Source organism: Mercurialis annua, linkage group LG5 (assembly GCF_937616625.2).
Source record: "Mercurialis annua linkage group LG5, ddMerAnnu1.2, whole genome shotgun sequence".
NCBI classification, from domain to species: domain Eukaryota; kingdom Viridiplantae; phylum Streptophyta; class Magnoliopsida; order Malpighiales; family Euphorbiaceae; genus Mercurialis; species Mercurialis annua.
In genome coordinates, this window is record NC_065574.1 from 47,073,576 (window position 1) to 47,092,611 (window position 19,036).

Here is a 19,036-nt window from a genome sequence, read left to right on the forward strand (position 1 = left end):
ACAAGTTCAAGGTAAAAGTGATCCGGTTTTTCAGGTTTGAATTTTTTTGATATTTTGACGCAAGTTCAGGGGTGAAAGCGATCCTTTGTTCAAAAAGAAAACTAAAGAGTTTTTTCAGTGGTAACATTGTAATAATGAGTAATACACAAACCCAAATGGTAAAACGCCTCTCAGTTCAACGTTCGAACTTGTCTTCTTCATTCTACGTTGCTTTAATTTTTTATATCCGTTAAAACCGCTCTCTCTCTCTTACTCTCTCACTTCAACTGAGCTGACTCTTTTTAATTCCTCGCCGGAAACCAGACAATGTCGTCGGTCTCCGGCAACTCCTCCGCCGCATCTCTACCTCATGAGCTTGTCTCAAACACCTCATTTCTAAACCTTAAACTATACGTCATAATCGCACTGGTTTCAATATCTTTACTCTTAATATTCCTCCTCACCTGCCTCTGCATCCGTATAAACCGAGCTAAAAAGAACCGAACCAAACCGCTGGTTAAACAAAACTCCGGTCTGATCCCGTTCGTCTCCAAACAAATCATGGAAATCAAAGCTCTGGATCGTATGGGAGCTGCTGTTATTGTCGACGTGGAGATCGAAGACGGGGTTAAGAAGATGAAGAAGAGTGGAGAGAGTGAGGATGACGCATCGTGTAGCGCGAGTGGTGGGAGTAGTGATGCTTCGACGGGGGTGGACGTGCAGCAGAATATTGGGTGGGGTCGGTGGTATAGTCTGAAGGAGCTGGAGATTGCGACACGTGGATTTAACGAGGAGAATGTGATCGGTGAAGGTGGATACGGCGTCGTTTATAGAGGTGTTTTGGAGGATGGGTCGGTTGTTGCGGTTAAGAATTTGCTTAATAACAAGTAAGTAGTGTTTTTTACTCACTGTTAGTTTGCTTTTTACTGTTTTTTATCGCAGTTAAAATAAATATATTGTAGTTCAGTTTGGTGTCATGATGATCTGAATAGATATTGTGTCTCAGTGTCGGTGCCAAATGGTTTGATAAAGCAATACAGTAAAAGTACAGATATTGATAGTTACTTTTGTTGTTTTTAATTATTTTTACTTTTTTTTTTCCATGTTTAAAATTAATTTATTATACAGTTTTAGGAGCTTTTTTTGTTACTTTTAACTTTATTTTTTTAAAAAAGCATGCGCAGGTGGTTTAGTGGTCTAAGTCTCGACCATTATAAGCATAATGGTTGCGGATTCAAACTTTAGCTACAATATTCTCTTAAATAAAGTGGTTGGCCATTGTAGTATGAATTTACCAAGTATGAAGACTTGCGGCGGTTCACATTTTGAGATTTGACGGTGATCTTGGGCTTCGGCTCGGGGGAGTGAATTCTCGTAAACAAAAAAAAGAAGAAGCTTAAAACACCAAAATTTTGTAAATTAAAGAGGATTTGGAAATAGTTTATTTAATCAGGATTAATAATTGAAAACCCTTTGATATTTGTTGAATATGGAGTTGTGAAGTTGATTTCTTTGGGAATGAGTGGTTTCCATTAAATAGAAAAATTTTGTTCTCAATCAAGTTATTAATATTTCTAAGCAAATACAAACAGTAGGAGTAATTTGCCGTGATTGTTAATGTGAAAGATATAAGCAGTCTGATTAACTAGAGATTTCATTGCTTAACATTAGTAGGTGAAAAAAATTACAGCTGTGAATATTGTAAATGATTAGGGGTCAGGCAGAGAAGGAGTTCAGGGTGGAAGTTGAAGCAATTGGAAAAGTAAGGCACAAGAACTTGGTGCGCCTACTCGGCTATTGTGCAGAGGGTGCTCGTAGGTAATTCCCACATGGCAACTTGGTTTTGTCATCAAATGATTTTGTTTTCTCCTTTTTCATTGATGGAATGGACATTACTTGGTGGTGCCCTGCAGGATGCTTGTTTATGAGTATGTTGATAATGGCAATTTGGAGCAGTGGTTACATGGTGATGTAGGGCCTGTTAGTCCTCTCACCTGGGATATCAGATTGAAGATTGCTATTGGGACAGCTAAAGGGTGCATTTTCTTACTCTTATTTGCTAGTTTTCTCAACAAAAAATGCCAACTATGTTGGTTTCAATATCATGTTTAATAATCAGTCAGCACAAGCCTTATCCCGTCTTCGTTGCAGGCTAGCTTATTTGCATGAAGGCTTAGAACCTAAAGTTGTGCATCGTGATGTGAAATCCAGCAACATACTTCTGGATAAGAAGTGGAATCCAAAGGTTTCAGATTTTGGATTAGCCAAGCTTTTGGGTTCTGACTCGAGCTATGTCACCACACGTGTAATGGGGACATTTGGGTTCGTATTTTCTTAAGTTCCTTGATTAATTTTTTTAAAAAGAGCTATTATAACTTCAATGCAAATATAGTATAGAAAATTAATCTCTTGTTATTTCGTTCTAGATATGTTTCTCCTGATTACGCAAGCACGGGAATGCTTAATGAAGGAAGTGATGTTTATAGTTTCGGAGTGCTTCTCATGGAGATGATTACTGGAAGGAGCCCAATTGATTATTCCAGACCAGCTGAAGAGGTACTTAATTAACCACTTTAAGGTTCGTATTTATTGTAGCTATATAAATTAATGAGACAGTCATATGTAACAGTGGTTCCATTGAATTTGATTTAGATGAACTTGGTTGAATGGTTCAAAGGAATGCTAGCCAGTCGTCGTGCGGAGGAACTTTTAGACCCTCTAATCGAAGTTCAGCCTTCTGCAAGAGCTTTGAAACGAACAATGCTGGTTTGTCTTAGATGTATAGATTTGGATGGTAATAAGAGACCAAAAATGGGGCAGATTATTCATATGCTTGAGGCTGATGATTTTCCATTTCGCGCTGTAAGTCCCTCTTATCTTCTTCTCGACAGCGTTGTTATTGCTGTAATGCTTTTCAAACTCCAAAACTTAGTATTATAACATATTCTTGTAAAAAATACTGTTTCACCATTTTTGGTTTCAACATTTCCAACTCCTGGCAACATAGGTTAATAGCTAACTTTGTTATTGATTAATGTTCTGGAACATAGAGCTTAACATATTGCTGCGTCGCTCTGGTTTTGTTCATCATTAATGCACAAACTAAATCCGAGTTATATTTTTTGCTCAATAGGAACTTAGATCAGCTAAAGACAGAGATCATCCCTCGTCTGAAGCACCCGCATCCAACAAAGTACCACGTCCAATCAAACATGCATGGGGAAGCGTTGCTGAAACATCAAACCGTTGATAACTGTTGTCGTGAGATTAATAGATCCTATTCAAATTATTTTGTAGCATAATTTTTAAATTAGTACACTTAGAAACAATCACTTCTATTCAATGTGCATATATTACTTTGTTTTCACACCTTGGATAGTATACATTTTGGTCATACATTACAGTCCTGTAAATATGATTTCACATAGCCAGATATATGTGATTATCAGATTTAGACACTTTGGTAATATAGATTGTATAATAGCATTTTAAGTTCCCCTGAATCAATTCTAATTCAAACTTAACACTTTATTTATCTAACTAACTAGTGCGGAAATGTAAAGCAGCGAAACAATTTCTTATATAAAAATGTACTATAAATATATAGAGTTTTGAGAAGCTCGGAAAAAAAAACACGCCCAAAACGTAAGAGTTAACGAGTTTTCTTGCTAAAGGGTAAACTGTCGGCTCTTGATTATTATCGTAGCAGTTATATGTTGGTTTCAGAACTAATAATGGTTGTTGCAGAGTCCTCCATTCCTTGTTTGCTGCAATTACTGGCTTCTGTATCACCATTAAGCAAGCTCCATAAGCAGTTGATAATTGAAGATGATGGCATCAACTGGTACATCTGTTTAATGGCAGTCAGTGTGCATGTGCAAGCAATTTATATACGAAAAACTCAAGAAAATGATCAAATTTAATCTGCTATTGCTATTAATATTCTGAATTCTATTATTAATACACTGTACATTTAATGGATTTTACGTACAATTAGATCTTTTAATGTAAGAGCAATGGTCCTTATATTGAGTAACTTACAACCTGCAAAATGTTCAAATGTCATAATCAAGATGTGGCTACATAAAGACTAACAACATAATATGTCTAAATTAACTGGGGAATGAGCCAATTCATCGTGCTCGGGAATTCGATAGTCGGATAGCAGCGCGTAATCCTGCCATTGCCAAGGCAGCAAATTCCAGACTCGCGAGGTACAATTGGCGGAAGGCCGATGAAATCAAACACATCGTACTCATCCAAAAAGTGAATGCAATTCCCTTTCACCTTATCATTGAAATCTTTAGCAGAAAGGGAGACACAAGGGCCTCTTCCTCCCACAAATACTATTTGATCATTTCTTAACTTGCACGTATTATTGCTAACACTGCCATTCGCCATCTTAAAAATCTCAAATTTTCTTGTTTTCGTGCATTCAAAACTTTGAACATCATCAACAATTAACAATTCACCATGGTATTCTACCAAATACGCCGTCCGAAAAGTAGTTTTAACAATGTCAAACCCATTTTGTTCGATTATTTCCCTGCCTAAAGTTCGGCGACCAATAAAAGAAACTAGTTTAATGGCGATACTACTGCTTTCTGAGAATTTCCAAGTTCGATCATTTAGTAAAACAACACCATCGCCATCGCCATCTCCATCACTGCTGTTACATCTATGTAAGACATAGAGCGTGCCCTCAAAGAAACACATGTCATCGTAAAAGTTATTCCGTCTTGCTTCAGAAACAATCGTCCATTCCTCATCACCTGCTTTGCAAATTGCCAATATATCATCTTCAAAAATTGCTGAAATACATATGTCATCCTCGGATAAGAAATACAAATCCATTTTAGTAATCAATAGGTTGGCAAAACTATACGGATCATGGGTGCAAGGCTCGAATGCAGTGATAGAGGGAAGATTAATAATTTGTCCAGAAACTGGATTCAGTAGGGAGATTCGCGGTACATAGTGTTTCTCGAGGGTTGCTATTAAAAGCCAACCTTTAGTAGAACCGAAGCACCATCCTCCTCTTCGAATAACTGAATTCGGAAGATTAAATTTGTACATTAGAGACCGAGAGGCGTCGAAGAGTCGAACATGATCACACTTAATCTTAGAAGGGAGCATGAGCAATGGAAATTGATGAACCGGAACATCCTTATTCAAAGCAACCCTGCTCCATGACATGCAAACATTAGACAACTTTACACGGTCCACCACGTCCAACTGTCGGACGATTCGCATTATTAAATCGTCCGGTAGTTGAAGCCAATCAGCTTGATCATCAGCCAGTTCGTCCGATAGTTGAAGCCTGTCAGGATTGGCTTGATCATTAGCCAGTTCGTAGGGTGCAAGGAGAGAAAAACAAGAACCCATTGTATTATTTGGGTTTAATTTAGAACAGATTATGAATAATGAATAATAACTTAGGGATTCAACATGTATTTATTGACAATTTAAACTAATCCTGATACTAATTGAATTAGGATTCCCAAGACCAATATTAATCAGCAGTTTATATTAAACCAAATACTGACTCCTACACACACCATGATTAATTATATACTTTAAACTCTAGCAAAACGACATCAATTTACAATTCTTTAAATGCCTGAAAGAATTTTTAGATCAGTTTTTACATCTTAGTTTTGTTTGGAATATAGACAATGCTGGTTTTTGATCTGATGTTCTTATTCCCTCTAGTACAGAATTCCATGTTTCTTTAAATGTCAATGTTGAACCAAATAGAACCCTAAACCTTAAATCCGCAATATTCCATAATATCAGATATCCAAGTGACTGTGACTCCCGGGAAATTAATCCACTGAGACGCATCACCGATCCATCCCTTAATCCACAATGATCCATGATACCAATGAGCTATGAGTACTCCATCAACTTCACTTTATCCACAAGGTGTGACTCCCGAAATTTAATCCAGCGAGTTAGTCACTGGCGTATAGCCTGACAACTTAATCTACGGAGTACTATCACTAAAATCCCTAATCTTAAATTCGCGTATATAACCACCTTTATCAAAAACGATTAAACTGGTGCGCATGCAGTTCTATTGCCGCCCAGTAGGAAAGCACGTTCCAAAGTTCTCATAACGATATTAAAACATTTTTTCATAAACCGTTTAAAACAATCGCTAGCATTTTAATTACTTAAATAAACTAGGTCAATACTCGCGCGTCACGTGGGTGACATTATTTTATTGTATAAAAAATGAGAGCTTCAATATTCCAAATTTTTTTTGTCAATATTAAATTTCTATCTTTTTTCATATTAATGAAAGTGATGAAGCAATATAGGCAATACCGATAGATTAATATTTATCAATATAACAAAAATATATACAAAAATAATTTTGTATGTGAAGAAAAGTTACTTCACATTAGAGGCATCAGTCTAGATATATCTATTTTAGCCACTCTTCTCTCTTTTTTCTCTAATAGCTTTTTTTTTCTCAATTCTTCTTCGGCAGCCGTCAATAGTTTAGGTATTGCAGTTGACGGTAGCTATCTTTTCATTTATGTTTTTTGATGGTTTTGATGATCGTCTTTGTCACTATTGTCGCTGAGCTCCCACCTGCTAAGATCAACAGGTTAGAAGGATTCGAGCCGGTGTTGGCTCGAACACCCTCCGATGCCTAAGTCAGTCTCTGGTGAGGTATCAGTGAAAGTAATGATGAGAAGTGAATATATCAGTTACCTGGCTTAGGCTTCGTCTATATATATATTGTATAGTCTTTGTATCGTAATAGGATTGTTTCTCTATTTATCTCAGTTATCTCTTTGAGATTCGCCTCTATCCCTGATCTTAAGGGATTTCGGTGTTATCTTGATATCTTCAGCTGTTATAGCTGCGTACTGGGTCAGGGACCTGAATAGATCAGTCTCTGGGTCCATATTCAGGGCCGTTGTAGTGAGTCTTGTCCCTTGTTCTGGTCCTTTATCCATCATTAGCCCCTCCCGGAAAACAGTTTGACCAAGTATTTATGCTTGTTTGTGCGACTGCTTGTTGGGGCCGTTGCTTTGTCGGGCTTGGTTGCCAGCGTGCTTGCTTTAGAAAAAATGACTTAGGCCCAGCCCGTTGTTTTTACTTGGGCGTTTATGGAGCTGGTTTAATTTTCAAAATTTCAAAATTGTAATCATTTGAAATCCCCTGGACTTCCGCCTGTCGCCACGTTTCACGCAGGTAACCGCTTAACGGTTCTCTAGTTGCTTCTTTAAATGCTTTTTCAAATTTCATTTTTGTTTTCTTTTAACTGCTCCTTCTTTCTCCTCTGATCTGCTCTTACTTCGGCTTAACTGCTCCTTCTTCCTCCTCTGATCTGCTCTTGCTTCAGCTTCATTTCCTTCAATCTTTGGGTGTTTTCTCCCTCCTTTTATCAGGTAAATCTCTATTATCTGCTTTATTAGTAGTGTAATTGATTCAATGCCTCGGACTAGGTCTTCTGTCTCTCTTCCCTCGTCTGGTACGGCTGTAGAATATAGGAATTCTCTTGATACTTTTACCTCCAATGTTGATAAAGAGATTTTGGCTGAATTTCGTGAAGAGTATGGTATTCCTCTTAGCTATTCCCTTTCTGTCTGCGGTTCTCGAGTTGCTTCTAACACCTTCGTCGGTGACGGCAAGGTTATTGTTTATAAAGAGCAATTGCGTTGTGGCTTGCGTTTTCCTTTGGATCCCCTGATCAAAGCCTTTATTGTGGACTATCAAGTTCCTCTGGTTCAAATCCACCCTAACGCCATTAGGACCCTTTGTTGCTTCGTTGAGTTGTCTCACGAACGGGGCTTAGTCCCTTCTCTAGGTCTCCTTAGCCAACTGTTCTTCGTGTCTCGTCGCAACAATGAGTTTTACGTTCGTTTAGTTGCTCATAGGGGTAAGAGGGTAGTTGAAGGTCTCCCTAAGATCACTAAGCGTTGGCAGCGGTCATTTTTTGTTGTCAGTCATGATGAAGCTTTTGTTGATTTTCCTACTGAGTGGGTTGATGATGCAGCCTCGTTGGCTTTCTCTCCCCTTTCTGCTACTGAGTTGGAGGTAGTAGATTCTCTTATTGATGACGCCAAAAGTTGTATGTACGATTGTTGTGATTTAGTAGATAAATACCTTCTGCGAGAGTTTCCTCATCTTGAGTTGCCCCTTCGTGCTGTGACTGAGGGTCCTCTAGAGAGTGAGGGTACCCTATCTCAATCTTGCCATAATTCTCCTACTGGATCTTATGTAGATCTGACTGCCTCTCATGGTATGCTTTAATTTGTCTCGTTTTCTTTGACTTGATGTTGATTCATGATTTTTTGATTTGTTTGTTTTTCGGCAACTGCAGATATGGGTGAGAACTATCTGGATTCGTTGAAATTGTCCTTTGATGAAGATGTCCCTGTGATTACTGGTGTTGTTCCAGCGTCTACTTCTCTCCCTCCTAAGCCTGTGGTGAAGTTGGAGAAAAACATGGATGCTACCTTGGCTGCCCCTTCTGCTAAAAAGAACCGTGATGGTCGTGACAAAGCCAAACAGGGTTCTGCCAAGCGACTGAAAATGAACCTAGATGCTTGTCCCAGTCCCAGGGAGTGGTTGGAGCGAAACGTGGACAGTGTGACTGTGACCTCTCCTGGTATTGCGTCTCTTTTCTCGCAGTTTGTCCAATTCCCTCAAGATATGGAGTCCTGGACCAATCTCTCGGAGAATGATGCCTGCGACCGGGTTGACATCGCTTTACTTCAGGTTTGAAATAATGCTCCCCTCCTTGTCTTTTCTTTCTTCTTTTCTTCTTGTTTTTGTTTATTTGTTTCGTGTTCTGTTAGCTTTTGCAAGGGAATGCTTTGATGCGTCGTCACCGGGATGAGATGGTGTCCTTGAGCCACAAGCATGAAAAGGAAATGGCTTCCCTTCGGGCTACTGCGGCTGCGGAGAAGGTCAGGTTATCCAAGCTGAGTCAGACAGCTGCTGATCGCCTGAAAATTATGGAGAAAAAGGTCTCTGATCGTGAGAATGCTCTGATGGAATTGAGGCTCTCCTATGACAGGTTGTTGCAGGAGCAGAGAAGTAGCAAACAGGATGCTAATGTGTACGTAAGTGGGTGTTTGACTGATTTCTGCTCTACCGTTATTAAGATTGTTCGTGCAGACTACCCCGAGTATGATATAAGTAAGTTTCTGTCCATTGATCTCCGCGCGCTGGGTCAGCGTGTTGCGGCCAAGGTGGCTGCGAAGAAAGCCGGGCGTAGTGTTTCTCCTATTCTTCCGTCGGATGCAGTTAATGATGGGGCTATTGATGCGATTGGGTCCGAGGAGAATGTCACGGGTGCTGAGAAGAAGGAAGTGACGCCTTCTTCTGAAATTCTTGCTGGGACTGAGGTGATTGCGCCATCTACTGAGTTGACCCCTGAAGCTGAAGTTAGTGCCTCAGACCAGGGGCTGGGTGACGTGGACCCAATTGACATTTTGCTTCCCGTAGGAGATGCGGTTGGTCCAAAGGAGGGAGCGACCCTGCCAGAGGAAGATGTGTAGGCCGTGTGTTTGGCCGTTTCGTTTTTCTTGCTACTTGTTAGGTAGCTTTTGTACGTAGTTGGGGAGTCTTTATAGTAGACTCCCTTCTTTTGGTTAACTGAACAATTTGTATTTTCGTATTTCAAGTGTTGGCGACTGGTTGCAGAGTCGTCTTGTTGTGTCATATGCTTCGATTGCGTTCCTCTCTCTCTTTTCGTCTTTTTTTTTTTATATATACACGTGTGGCTGCGTCCTGTGTCTTCGTCATACTACTGGTTATACTCACATGGCTGACATAAATGAATAAATTTAAATAAAGTGAGAAGAAAAGAAGTAACTTTATTAATGAATGGTGGTTACATCTTTTACTGAAGGTATAGCTTCAGATTTTCAATATTCCAAGTGCGAGGTAATGGAGTCCCCTCTAGGTGAGCTATTTTGTATGCGCCCTTGCCGACTACTGCTACTACGCGATATGGACCGTCCCAGTTGGCCTCTAACTTTCCAACTCCGGCGGCTCCTCTTCCAATTTCTGCCTTTTTCAGGACTAAGTCTCCTTCTTCGAATTTTCTTTCTTTGACTCGGGCGTTGTGATACTTGGTCATCTGTCTGCGATATGCCTCAGCTCGGATTGCTACCTGCTGTCTTCTCTCTTCGAGGAGGTCCAGGCAAAGCCTTAGGGACTCCTCATTGCGATCTTCGTCTAAGACCTGGACTCGTAAGGTTGGCATTCCCAGTTCTACTGGGAGAACGGCTTCGGTGCCATATGTGAGGCGAAATGGGGTTTCCCCTGTTGCTTTTCTGGGGGTAGTTCGATAGGCCCAGACCACATGATAAAGCTCATCAACCCATCTCCCTTTTAAATCTCCTAGCCTCTTCTTTATTCCAGAAAGGATGGTGCGGTTGGTGACCTCTGTTAGTCCGTTGGTTTGCGGGTGAGCCACTGAGGAGAATTTTAAGAGAATTCCTAGCTCAGCGCAAAAATCTCTGAAGCTGGCGCAGTCGAATTGCTTCCCGTTGTCTGTGACTAGGGCATGTGGAGTGCCGAACCTGTGACATGTTAATGTGTGGTTCTGTTTTGCTTTTGACTTAAAGGAAAAAATGAAAAATACCCAATACCTGCTCATGACTTCGTTTGATAACCACTTCTGGATTTTCTTACTCGTTATGGTGCTCATGGGTTGTACCTCTATCCACTTGGTGAAATGGTCGACTGCGACTACTATAAACTTTACTTGTCCTCTCGCTGGGACAAAAGGTCCCAGTATGTCTACTCCCCAGATCATGAAGGGCCAAGGGCTTCCAATAGTTGACTGGTGAGCGGCTGGGGTTCTGATGAGCGACCCAAATCTCTGGCATTTATCGCACTTCTTGACCATTTCTTCAGCGTCTTTTTTCATCGTGGGCCAATAAAATCCCTGTAACATCGCTTTTCTGTATAAGGTTACTGCGCCCTCGTGAGCTCCGCATTCTCCTTCATGGATTTCCCGAAGGACGTAGCTTCCTTCTTCTAGTGATATGCACTTAGACCATGGGTGTGTGGCTGAGGTCCGGTACAGTGCTCCTTCTATTAGTGAATAGGCGGAGGAAATTCGAACTAGCTTAGCCGCTTCGGTACGTCCTTCAGGCAGGACTCTGTCCGCTAAATATGCCACTATGGGTTGCATCCATGGATATAGGACTGCGACTGGTAACACCTGCTGCTCCTCCACCGTTGGTGTTAACCGCTCCTCCTTCATTTGGAGTGATACATATAGCTGGCTTTTCACTGCGGCTGCCTTGGCTATTGCGTCTGCTCTAGTGTTCTCTTCTTTGGGGATGGGTATGATTTCCCACTGTCCTCCGTTTTTTTCGATCTTCTTGAGTTGTTCCTTTGCTCTTGCCATGTATTTCGCCATGTTTTGGTCCTTGGTTTGGAATTGTCCCAGCACCTGGCTAGTGACTAGTTGGGAATCACTATGGATTTTTAGCTTTTCTGCCTTTACTTCAGTCGCAATTTCGAGTCCTGTTAAGAGGGCCTCATATTCTGCTACATTGTTAGCATATGGCAAAAATATTTGTCTGAGAAATGAATAAAACATATTTGTACCTGCCACATTGTTGGTAGCCTTGAAGCTTAGGTGTACTGCATACTCAATTGCGATTTTGTGAGGTCCTAATAGGACTACACCTGCTCCTGCTCCTTGGTCACTGGAGGCTCCGTCTACGAATAGGTTCCATGTCAACTCCTCGGTTGCTGAGTCACATGGTTTCTCTGTCATCTCTGCCACGAAGTCCGCAAGTGCCTGGGCTTTCAAAGTTGTCCTTGGCTCGTACCTGATGTCGTGCTCTCCTAGTTGTACTGACCAACTGACCAATCGTCCTGAAGTCTCAGGTCGGTGCAATGCTTTCCTCAAAGGCTGGTTTGTGCGCACTATGACTGTGTGTCCTTGGAAATACGGCTTGAGCTTTTTGGTGGTTACGACGACGGCAAGTGCCAGTTTGTCTATGGTTGGGTAATTGAGCTCTGCCCCTTTTAGCGTTCGGCTTATATAGTATATCGGCCACTGCTCCTCCTCTTCCTCCCGTACCAGTACTGAGGCGATGGTCTCTCTCCCTACCGATAAGTACAGGTACAGGGTCTCCCCGGCTACGGGCCTACTCAGTAGGGGCGGGTTGGTCAAGAATGCCTTTAATTCTTCGAATGCGACTTGACAGTCTTCATCCCATTTGAATTTTTTCATGTTCCGGAGTTGTTTGAAAAACGGCAGGCATTTTTTGGCTGAGGAAGAAATGAAACGGCCCAGTGCCGTGACTCTGCCATTCAACTTCTGTACGTCCCTCACACTCTGGGGGGCCTTCATATCTATCACTGCTTGGATCTTTTCTGGGTTTGCTTCTATTCCTCGTTGGCTGATCAGATAGCCTAGGAATTTTCCTGCTTTAACCCCGAAAGCACATTTTGCCGGGTTGAGTTTCATTCCGAACTTGTTCAGGACTTTGAAGGTTTCTTCTAAGTCTTGGGCGTGTTCCTCTGCTGTTAGGCTCTTCACAATTATGTCGTCCACGTAGGCTTCTACATTCCTCCCCAGCTGGTCTTGGAACATGAAGTTGACCAGACGTTGATAGGTGGCTCCTGCGTTCTTTAATCCAAACGGCATGACTTTGTAACAGTATGTCCCTCGGTCTGTGACGAATGATGTTTTCTCTTGATCCTTCTCCTCCATCGGTATTTGATGATACCCCTGCGCTGCGTCTATGAAGCTGTATAGGAGATAACAAGCTGTTGAGTCCACTAACTGGTCTATGTTGGGGAGCGGATAGCTGTCCTTTGGGCAGGCCTTGTTCAAGTCTGTGAAATCGACACACATCCTGTACTTTCCGTTTGCCTTCTTTACTAGGACGACGTTTGCCACCCATTCAGGGTAGAAAACTTCGCGGATAAAATCTGCTGCCTCCAAAATGTTTACTTCGTCTGCGATTATCTTCTGCCTCTCCTCAGTGAACCTCCTCTTCTTCTGGACTTTGGGTACACTGCCTGGGATCACGTTCAGTTTGTGCGACGCTACTTTGGGATTGATTCCCACGATCTCCGTTGGTTCCGTAGCGAAAGATTCCACGTTCTTTTTCAGTATCTCTGTTATTTCATGTGCTACCTTTTCTGGTACTTCTGTGCCTACTTTGACCATCTTGGTCTCAGTTAGGTGAAGCTCTTTCATGACGCCTACTGGTTCTGCTCCTTGTGACTCCTCCTCTTCTACTACGTCTCCTGGGAACGCCTCAATAGTCAAACTTTCATCTTCCTTTGTTGTTACCAAGCAGCATTCCTTGGCCATCTCCTGGTCTCCTCTGACCACTACTATCCCAGATGGTGTTGGCATTTTCAGGGTTAGCAGCCTGATGCTAGTTACTGCTCCTGTCTGGTACAAGAATGGTCTGCCCAGTATGCTGTTGTAGGCCAGTGGAAGGTCTACCACATTAAACTGAGCATGCATCTTTTTGACTGGCCCTTCACTTCTATTTCCCAATTCTACATATAAACTTACTGTCCCTTCTGGACGTATTGGTGCTCCTCCCAGGCCTACTAGTGGGACTGAGGACTTCCGCAGGTCTGTTGTTGAGCCTTTCATCTCTTTGAATGCCTCCAAGGTTAATAAGTTCACGGAACTGCCTTCATCTACTAGTATCCGTTTTACTAGGTGATTCCTGATTATGGCTTCTATCACCAACGCGTCATTGTGTGGTCCCTTCACGTGATGTCCATCGTCTGGTCCGAACGATATCTCTGGGATTACTTCTCTTTCAATTGTGAACACCGTGGCCGCCCCTCTTCTGTTTCTTTTCTTTTTTTGATTATTGCTGTAGGGCTCTCCTCCTTCTATCACGTTTACTACGCCTGCGACCTCTTTCTGCTTCTTGTTTTGTTCCTCCTTTTCTGTTAACTCCCCTTTTCTTTTGTCTCCTGGTCTGTCGTTGACAAACTTCTTCAAGAGTCCAGATTGGATTAGCTGCTCTATTTCTCTTTTGAGGTCCCAACATCTGTCCGTGTCGTGGCCATAGCCCTCATGGAAGCGACAGTATTTGCTCTTGTCTCTCTGGATGTCCGGGTCCATCTTCCGGGGTGTGTTGAACATCACTCGATTCTGTTTCATCCAGCTGAGTATGTACACTGGGGCTTTATTCAACGGGGTGAAGTCGTAGGGTCTGTGCCCTGCGCCGTATCGCTGAGTCCGTGGCCGTTCTTCCTCCTTCTTCCCTCGATATCTGGAACTATCCTGCTTGGTGTGCTCATGTTGTTTTGTGAGGGTTCGTCTGGCTTCGTCTAGTTCCACATATTTATGAGCGATCAACATTAAGTCTTGAAAAGTGGTTGGCTTTTTCATCAGGATCTTGTCACGGAGTTCTTCAAACTTTGTTCCCATCTTCATTGCTTCGATGGCTGTGTCATGGTTCAGGTTTTCGATTTGCACTGCTTCCTTGTTGAATCTTTCTACGAAATTTTTGAGGGTCTCCTGCTCTCCTTGCTTGCACTTCCTCAAGTCGCTGGAACTCTTCTGCATGGGGATATTTGTCCTGAACCTTGCTTTGAATGCCGATGCTAAGTCGGAGAAGGAACTTATTGACCCTGCCTTAAGACATGAGTACCATTTTTGCGCCGATGCTTTTAACGTCGCAGGGAACACTCTACAGAGCATGGGATCAGTCACATCTTGTAGCATCATGATCGTTTTGAACTTCGAGATGTGGCTTTTCGGATCTCCTGTTCCATCAAAGGGCTCAAAAATTGGCAGTTTAAACCTCGAAGGGAACCTTACCGACTGTATCTCTGAGTTAAGTGGGGAATCTTCGTCCTCTCGCTCTTCCTCTGCTCCCTTGCCTTCTTTCTGATATTTCTTCATGGCGTTCTTAATTTTCTCGTCAATGTTGCTCCTTTCGTCTGCTCCCCTCCTCTTGTTGGATGAATGGCTTTCTGCGTCTTTGCTGTGCTTCCCTGGCATCTTGGTTCCTTTTGATTTGTCGTCTTCGATTACATGAATTCGACCGCTATTCCGCACCGCTGCTTCTGCGACCTTCTCCTGGTCCGTCTTATCTCCCAGGAGTGGGACTGCTCCTGGTCCCTTGTCTAGCTGCTCCTTCTCCTTTTGTAGTATGGGCTCCGATTGTCCTCTTCTCGGTGCGCTTCCTCTTTCTTTTTCCTTGGTGACTGGGGGGTCCTTTCCACGTCTGGTCCCTACGTCAACTCCCTGGGACTGCTTTTCTGCGAATTTCTCCTGATCTCTTGCTAGTCCTATCAGGTGGTCCTGGAAGTCGTTGATGCTCTTCATTACTGCCTCATGATAGAGGGGTGGCATAGGCACCCCCTGGGGTACGTATGGGGGTATCTGCGCCGCTGACGTCACTGTCCCTTCTGTGTCCAGAGACGGGAAAGGAATAGGCTGGACGGGTCGCGGATACCCTGGTTGGTTAGGTTGACTCCACGGATAGTAACCTGGATACCATCCTCCTGCCTGTTGCTGATAGGTCATAGGTGGCTGGTATTGCGGAGTATAATATCCCCACGGCGAGGTTGTGTTCCTCAGTGGGTGTATGCCCTGAACGTTTCTCATCATGGGTGGTGGTGTGATGTCGTACGCGACCCCCGTGGTTGCTGGTATGGTCCCACTGGAGATCGGAACGCTAATTCTGATTCCTCCTTCGGGTATCAGGGGTGGGATGATCGGACCACTGCTTGCTGGTAAGCCTGTTGTTGTCACGACCACTCCCGGCGGTGGTGGTTCTTCTCTTCCCTCCATTCCGTCTTCAAAACCAAGATTAAAACTTATATTAGAAACGAATGTCGTTCCCACAGACGGCGCCAAATGATGGTTTTGATGATCGTCTTTGTCACTATTGTCGCTGAGCTCCCACCTGCTAAGATCAACAGGTTAGAAGGATTCGAGCCGGTGTTGGCTCGAACACCCTCCGATGCCTAAGTCAGTCTCTGGTGAGGTATCAGTGAAAGTAATGATGAGAAGTGAATATATCAGTTACCTGGCTTAGGCTTCGTCTATATATATATTGTATAGTCTTTGTATCGTAATAGGATTGTTTCTCTATTTATCTCAGTTATCTCTTTGAGATTCGCCTCTATCCCTGATCTTAAGGGATTTCGGTGTTATCTTGATATCTTCAGCTGTTATAGCTGCGTACTGGGTCAGGGACCTGAATAGATCAGTCTCTGGGTCCATATTCAGGGCCGTTGTAGTGAGTCTTGTCCCTTGTTCTGGTCCTTTATCCATCATTTTTTAATTTCATATAGTATATTAAGTAGCCAATTTTTTTTCATTTTTTCTTGATGGATTAACATTTATCGATAAAGCGCAAATCCAATTAAAATTTTCATAAATCAAGAATCGAAGATAGATTAGAGATCTTTCAATAATAAAAATGAAATCGTTCATGGACTATATTAGTTTTTTTATTTTTCTTAATATTGTATTTTGTTTGGTTTTTTTTGAGAATTTAATTTTATCCCTTCCATAAGAAAGGTTTGATGTCATTTCTATGTGAAATGTTGTTGTCCCTTTTTTATGAAGGGTTTTCATGTGTTGGTTGTATCCGATGTCACAGTTGTAGTTTCTGATTTCATAAATCAATTTGTGGGTGATGGTGAAGATTGAGCGAAGACGACACTTTATTAGCGAAACAGTTAGATAATTTATTTTTTATTTTTGTAAGTAGTTCTGCAAATTAGCCAGCATATTTTCTGTTTCATGTAAGGTCACCGGGTTTAGTTTTTGAATTCTTTCAAATTTCTTACAAATGTAACTGTTTTATATTCGATTAATGAAGTTTGATGAATTCTCAAAAATAAAAATAAAAATTAGAGGCATCAAATTGTTGTAAACAAAAATATTTCATATTTGTTTTACTATTCCATGCTTAAAATATAAAATTATTTAAACAAAACAGCCTCAAAATAACATTAATTCATTAGTTATCCATTTTTTTTATTTTATCATTATTGTTTGTGGTTTTACAGGATTTCAGGAAAATATTTGTGGAAAATGGTTCCGTAGCAGAAGGCGTTCAACGTTTAGTTATTTTTGATGAATACTTTGGTGAACATTTTCTGTTTGTAATGTAATGGATGGATGGAATATGGATTTTATGAATAATTTCCATTTTCTAATTTTGGTGAATATTTTATGTTATTCCAATTTAGTGAATGTTTTCCGTTTCTAAATTTTGCGAATAATTCTAATTTCTGCTTTTAATTTTTGTTCCTCAAATATAAATTGTTGCGTTTTCTATAAACCATTGCATATAGTACTATCCAAATCCTTGCCTTACGAAAAAAAACGTTGCCTAAAGTACTATCCAAATCGTTGCCTCATAAAAATAAATGTTGCCTTTATAAAAATAAATGTTGCGTAAAGTACTATAAAAATCGTTGCCTAATAAAAATAGATGTTGCCTAAAATACATTATAAAATCGTTATAGTAGATGTTTGAAACCGTTGTTTTTGCTACTAATTGCAACAGTTTTATTTCTATTACAATAGTATAAAAAAACTGTTGTAATAGCTATTAAAGCCTACTACAACGGCCGCAAATGTAGCTGATTGAAAAGCGTTGCAATAAGCCTAAGGCAATGGTTTTTATACATACAACAACACTTATCCGGTGTTGCTGAAAGTGACTTATGTGGTGGTGATTGTGAACGAGTTAGTTAGAAGTGCAAGTAAAAGAAAAATTTCGCATTAGATTTTGTACATGTAATTATATGTAAAATATTATTGATTGTGTCTGAAAAGGGCATGATAATATAATTTAAGTTTATTTTGGTAATAATATTTTTTTCTCATATAAAATTGAAAAAAACAGTAAAAACAATATAAAAATGAAAATATAATGAATAATGCTGAAGTTATATATAAAAAAAAAGGAGAGCCATCTATTCCTCAAGCTTTCTAACCCCGGTCTCAGGCCCAAAACGGTTTCCCTCATTGGATGGGACCATCCTCCGGCAAACTGGATCAAGGTTAACTCGGATGGCGCTGTTTGCTCGCCGATGAACAATGCAGCTTCTAGCGGCGTTGGCAGAAATAACAATGGTGGCTGGATTTTCAGATACAGTAGACACTTAGAAAGATGTTCAGTTTTGCAAGCGGAGCTTTGGGGTGCTCTCGATGGTCTCGAAGTTGCTTGGAACAAAGGCTACAAGAATGTGATTCTCGAGATGGATAGTAAAATTGCGATTGAGGCTCTCCTTAAAAACGATTTTGGGATCAATGCAAACGCTAGCCTTTATAATGGTATCAGGAATGTCTTGAAGAGGAATTGGAACGTTTGTGTTCGACATACTTATAGAGAAGGTAATCGTTATGCGGATTGGATGCTAACCACGGCTTCTCCGATCCTCTCGGTTTGACTATTTATGAACATATGCAAGATAGTATCTGTCGTCTCATTTTGGATGATATTATAGGTGTCTCTCTTCCTAGAATGTGTAGAGATTTTTAGTTCTTGGCCTTGGCCTCTCCTTGTAAGGAAAAAAAGAAAAGGAGAGCCATCTCACGCCATATTCTTACAAACAGCTGAAAGGGCATTTTAGGGCTTAAGAGTAGGCTTTTAATCTTATTTTGACTTTATTGGCAATAGCATACCTTAATAGTTAATATTGTTGTTTTGTGTTGTTTTAATTTTTTTCCCTTTAACCAATCGTTTTATACTCAATCAAATGTGGTTTGCCCTATTGTTTTTTCGTTTATATTCTATGTCGTTTTTGTTACACGTATATAATTGTTTTTAAAACATAGATTTCATAAAACCCAAAAGAGAAAAGAAAAAATCAAGAAAACGATCAGGTTTGATTAGGGTTTTATCAAGATAGAATCATGTTGAAATTGCAGATAATATATTGATTATTTGTTTAATTTTAAGAGTTAGGGTTAAGATTAGGTTTAATGATTTTTTTTTTCTTGTTCTTCAGGAATAAAGTAACTATTGCTGCCATGGACAATTTGCTGATTGGATTTGTTGTTGTGGTGCAGAAGAAGAATGCTGGTAATTTGTTTTGAAATTTTCTTTAT

The 19,036-nt window shown here is 40.9% G+C and overlaps 1 protein-coding gene across 1 annotated transcript; it reads left to right on the forward strand.

Moving 5' to 3' along the window:
- The first annotated feature begins 217 nt into the window (after nt 1-217).
- On the forward strand, nt 218-3,482 carry LOC126682687 (probable receptor-like serine/threonine-protein kinase At4g34500). Its single transcript, XM_050378435.2, has 7 exons — nt 218-866; nt 1,693-1,797; nt 1,893-2,015; nt 2,131-2,301; nt 2,406-2,535; nt 2,632-2,841; nt 3,113-3,482. The coding sequence occupies exons 1-7, from the start codon at nt 307-309 to the stop codon at nt 3,227-3,229; spliced, it is 1,416 nt and encodes a 471-aa protein (XP_050234392.1). The 5' UTR covers nt 218-306; the 3' UTR covers nt 3,230-3,482.
- Nucleotides 3,483-19,036: the final 15,554 nt, after the last annotated feature.

Excerpts from the sequence above, each read along its gene's own strand:
- LOC126682687 (XM_050378435.2), top strand. The coding sequence starts at position 307 with ATGTCGTCGGTCTCCGGCAACTCCTCCGCCGCATCTCTACCTCATGAG. Across the intron at positions 867-1,692 it reads AAGAATTTGCTTAATAACAA|GGGTCAGGCAGAGAAGGAGT; the intron begins GTAAGTAGTGTT and ends GTAAATGATTAG. Across the intron at positions 2,842-3,112 it reads ATGATTTTCCATTTCGCGCT|GAACTTAGATCAGCTAAAGA; the intron begins GTAAGTCCCTCT and ends TTTGCTCAATAG.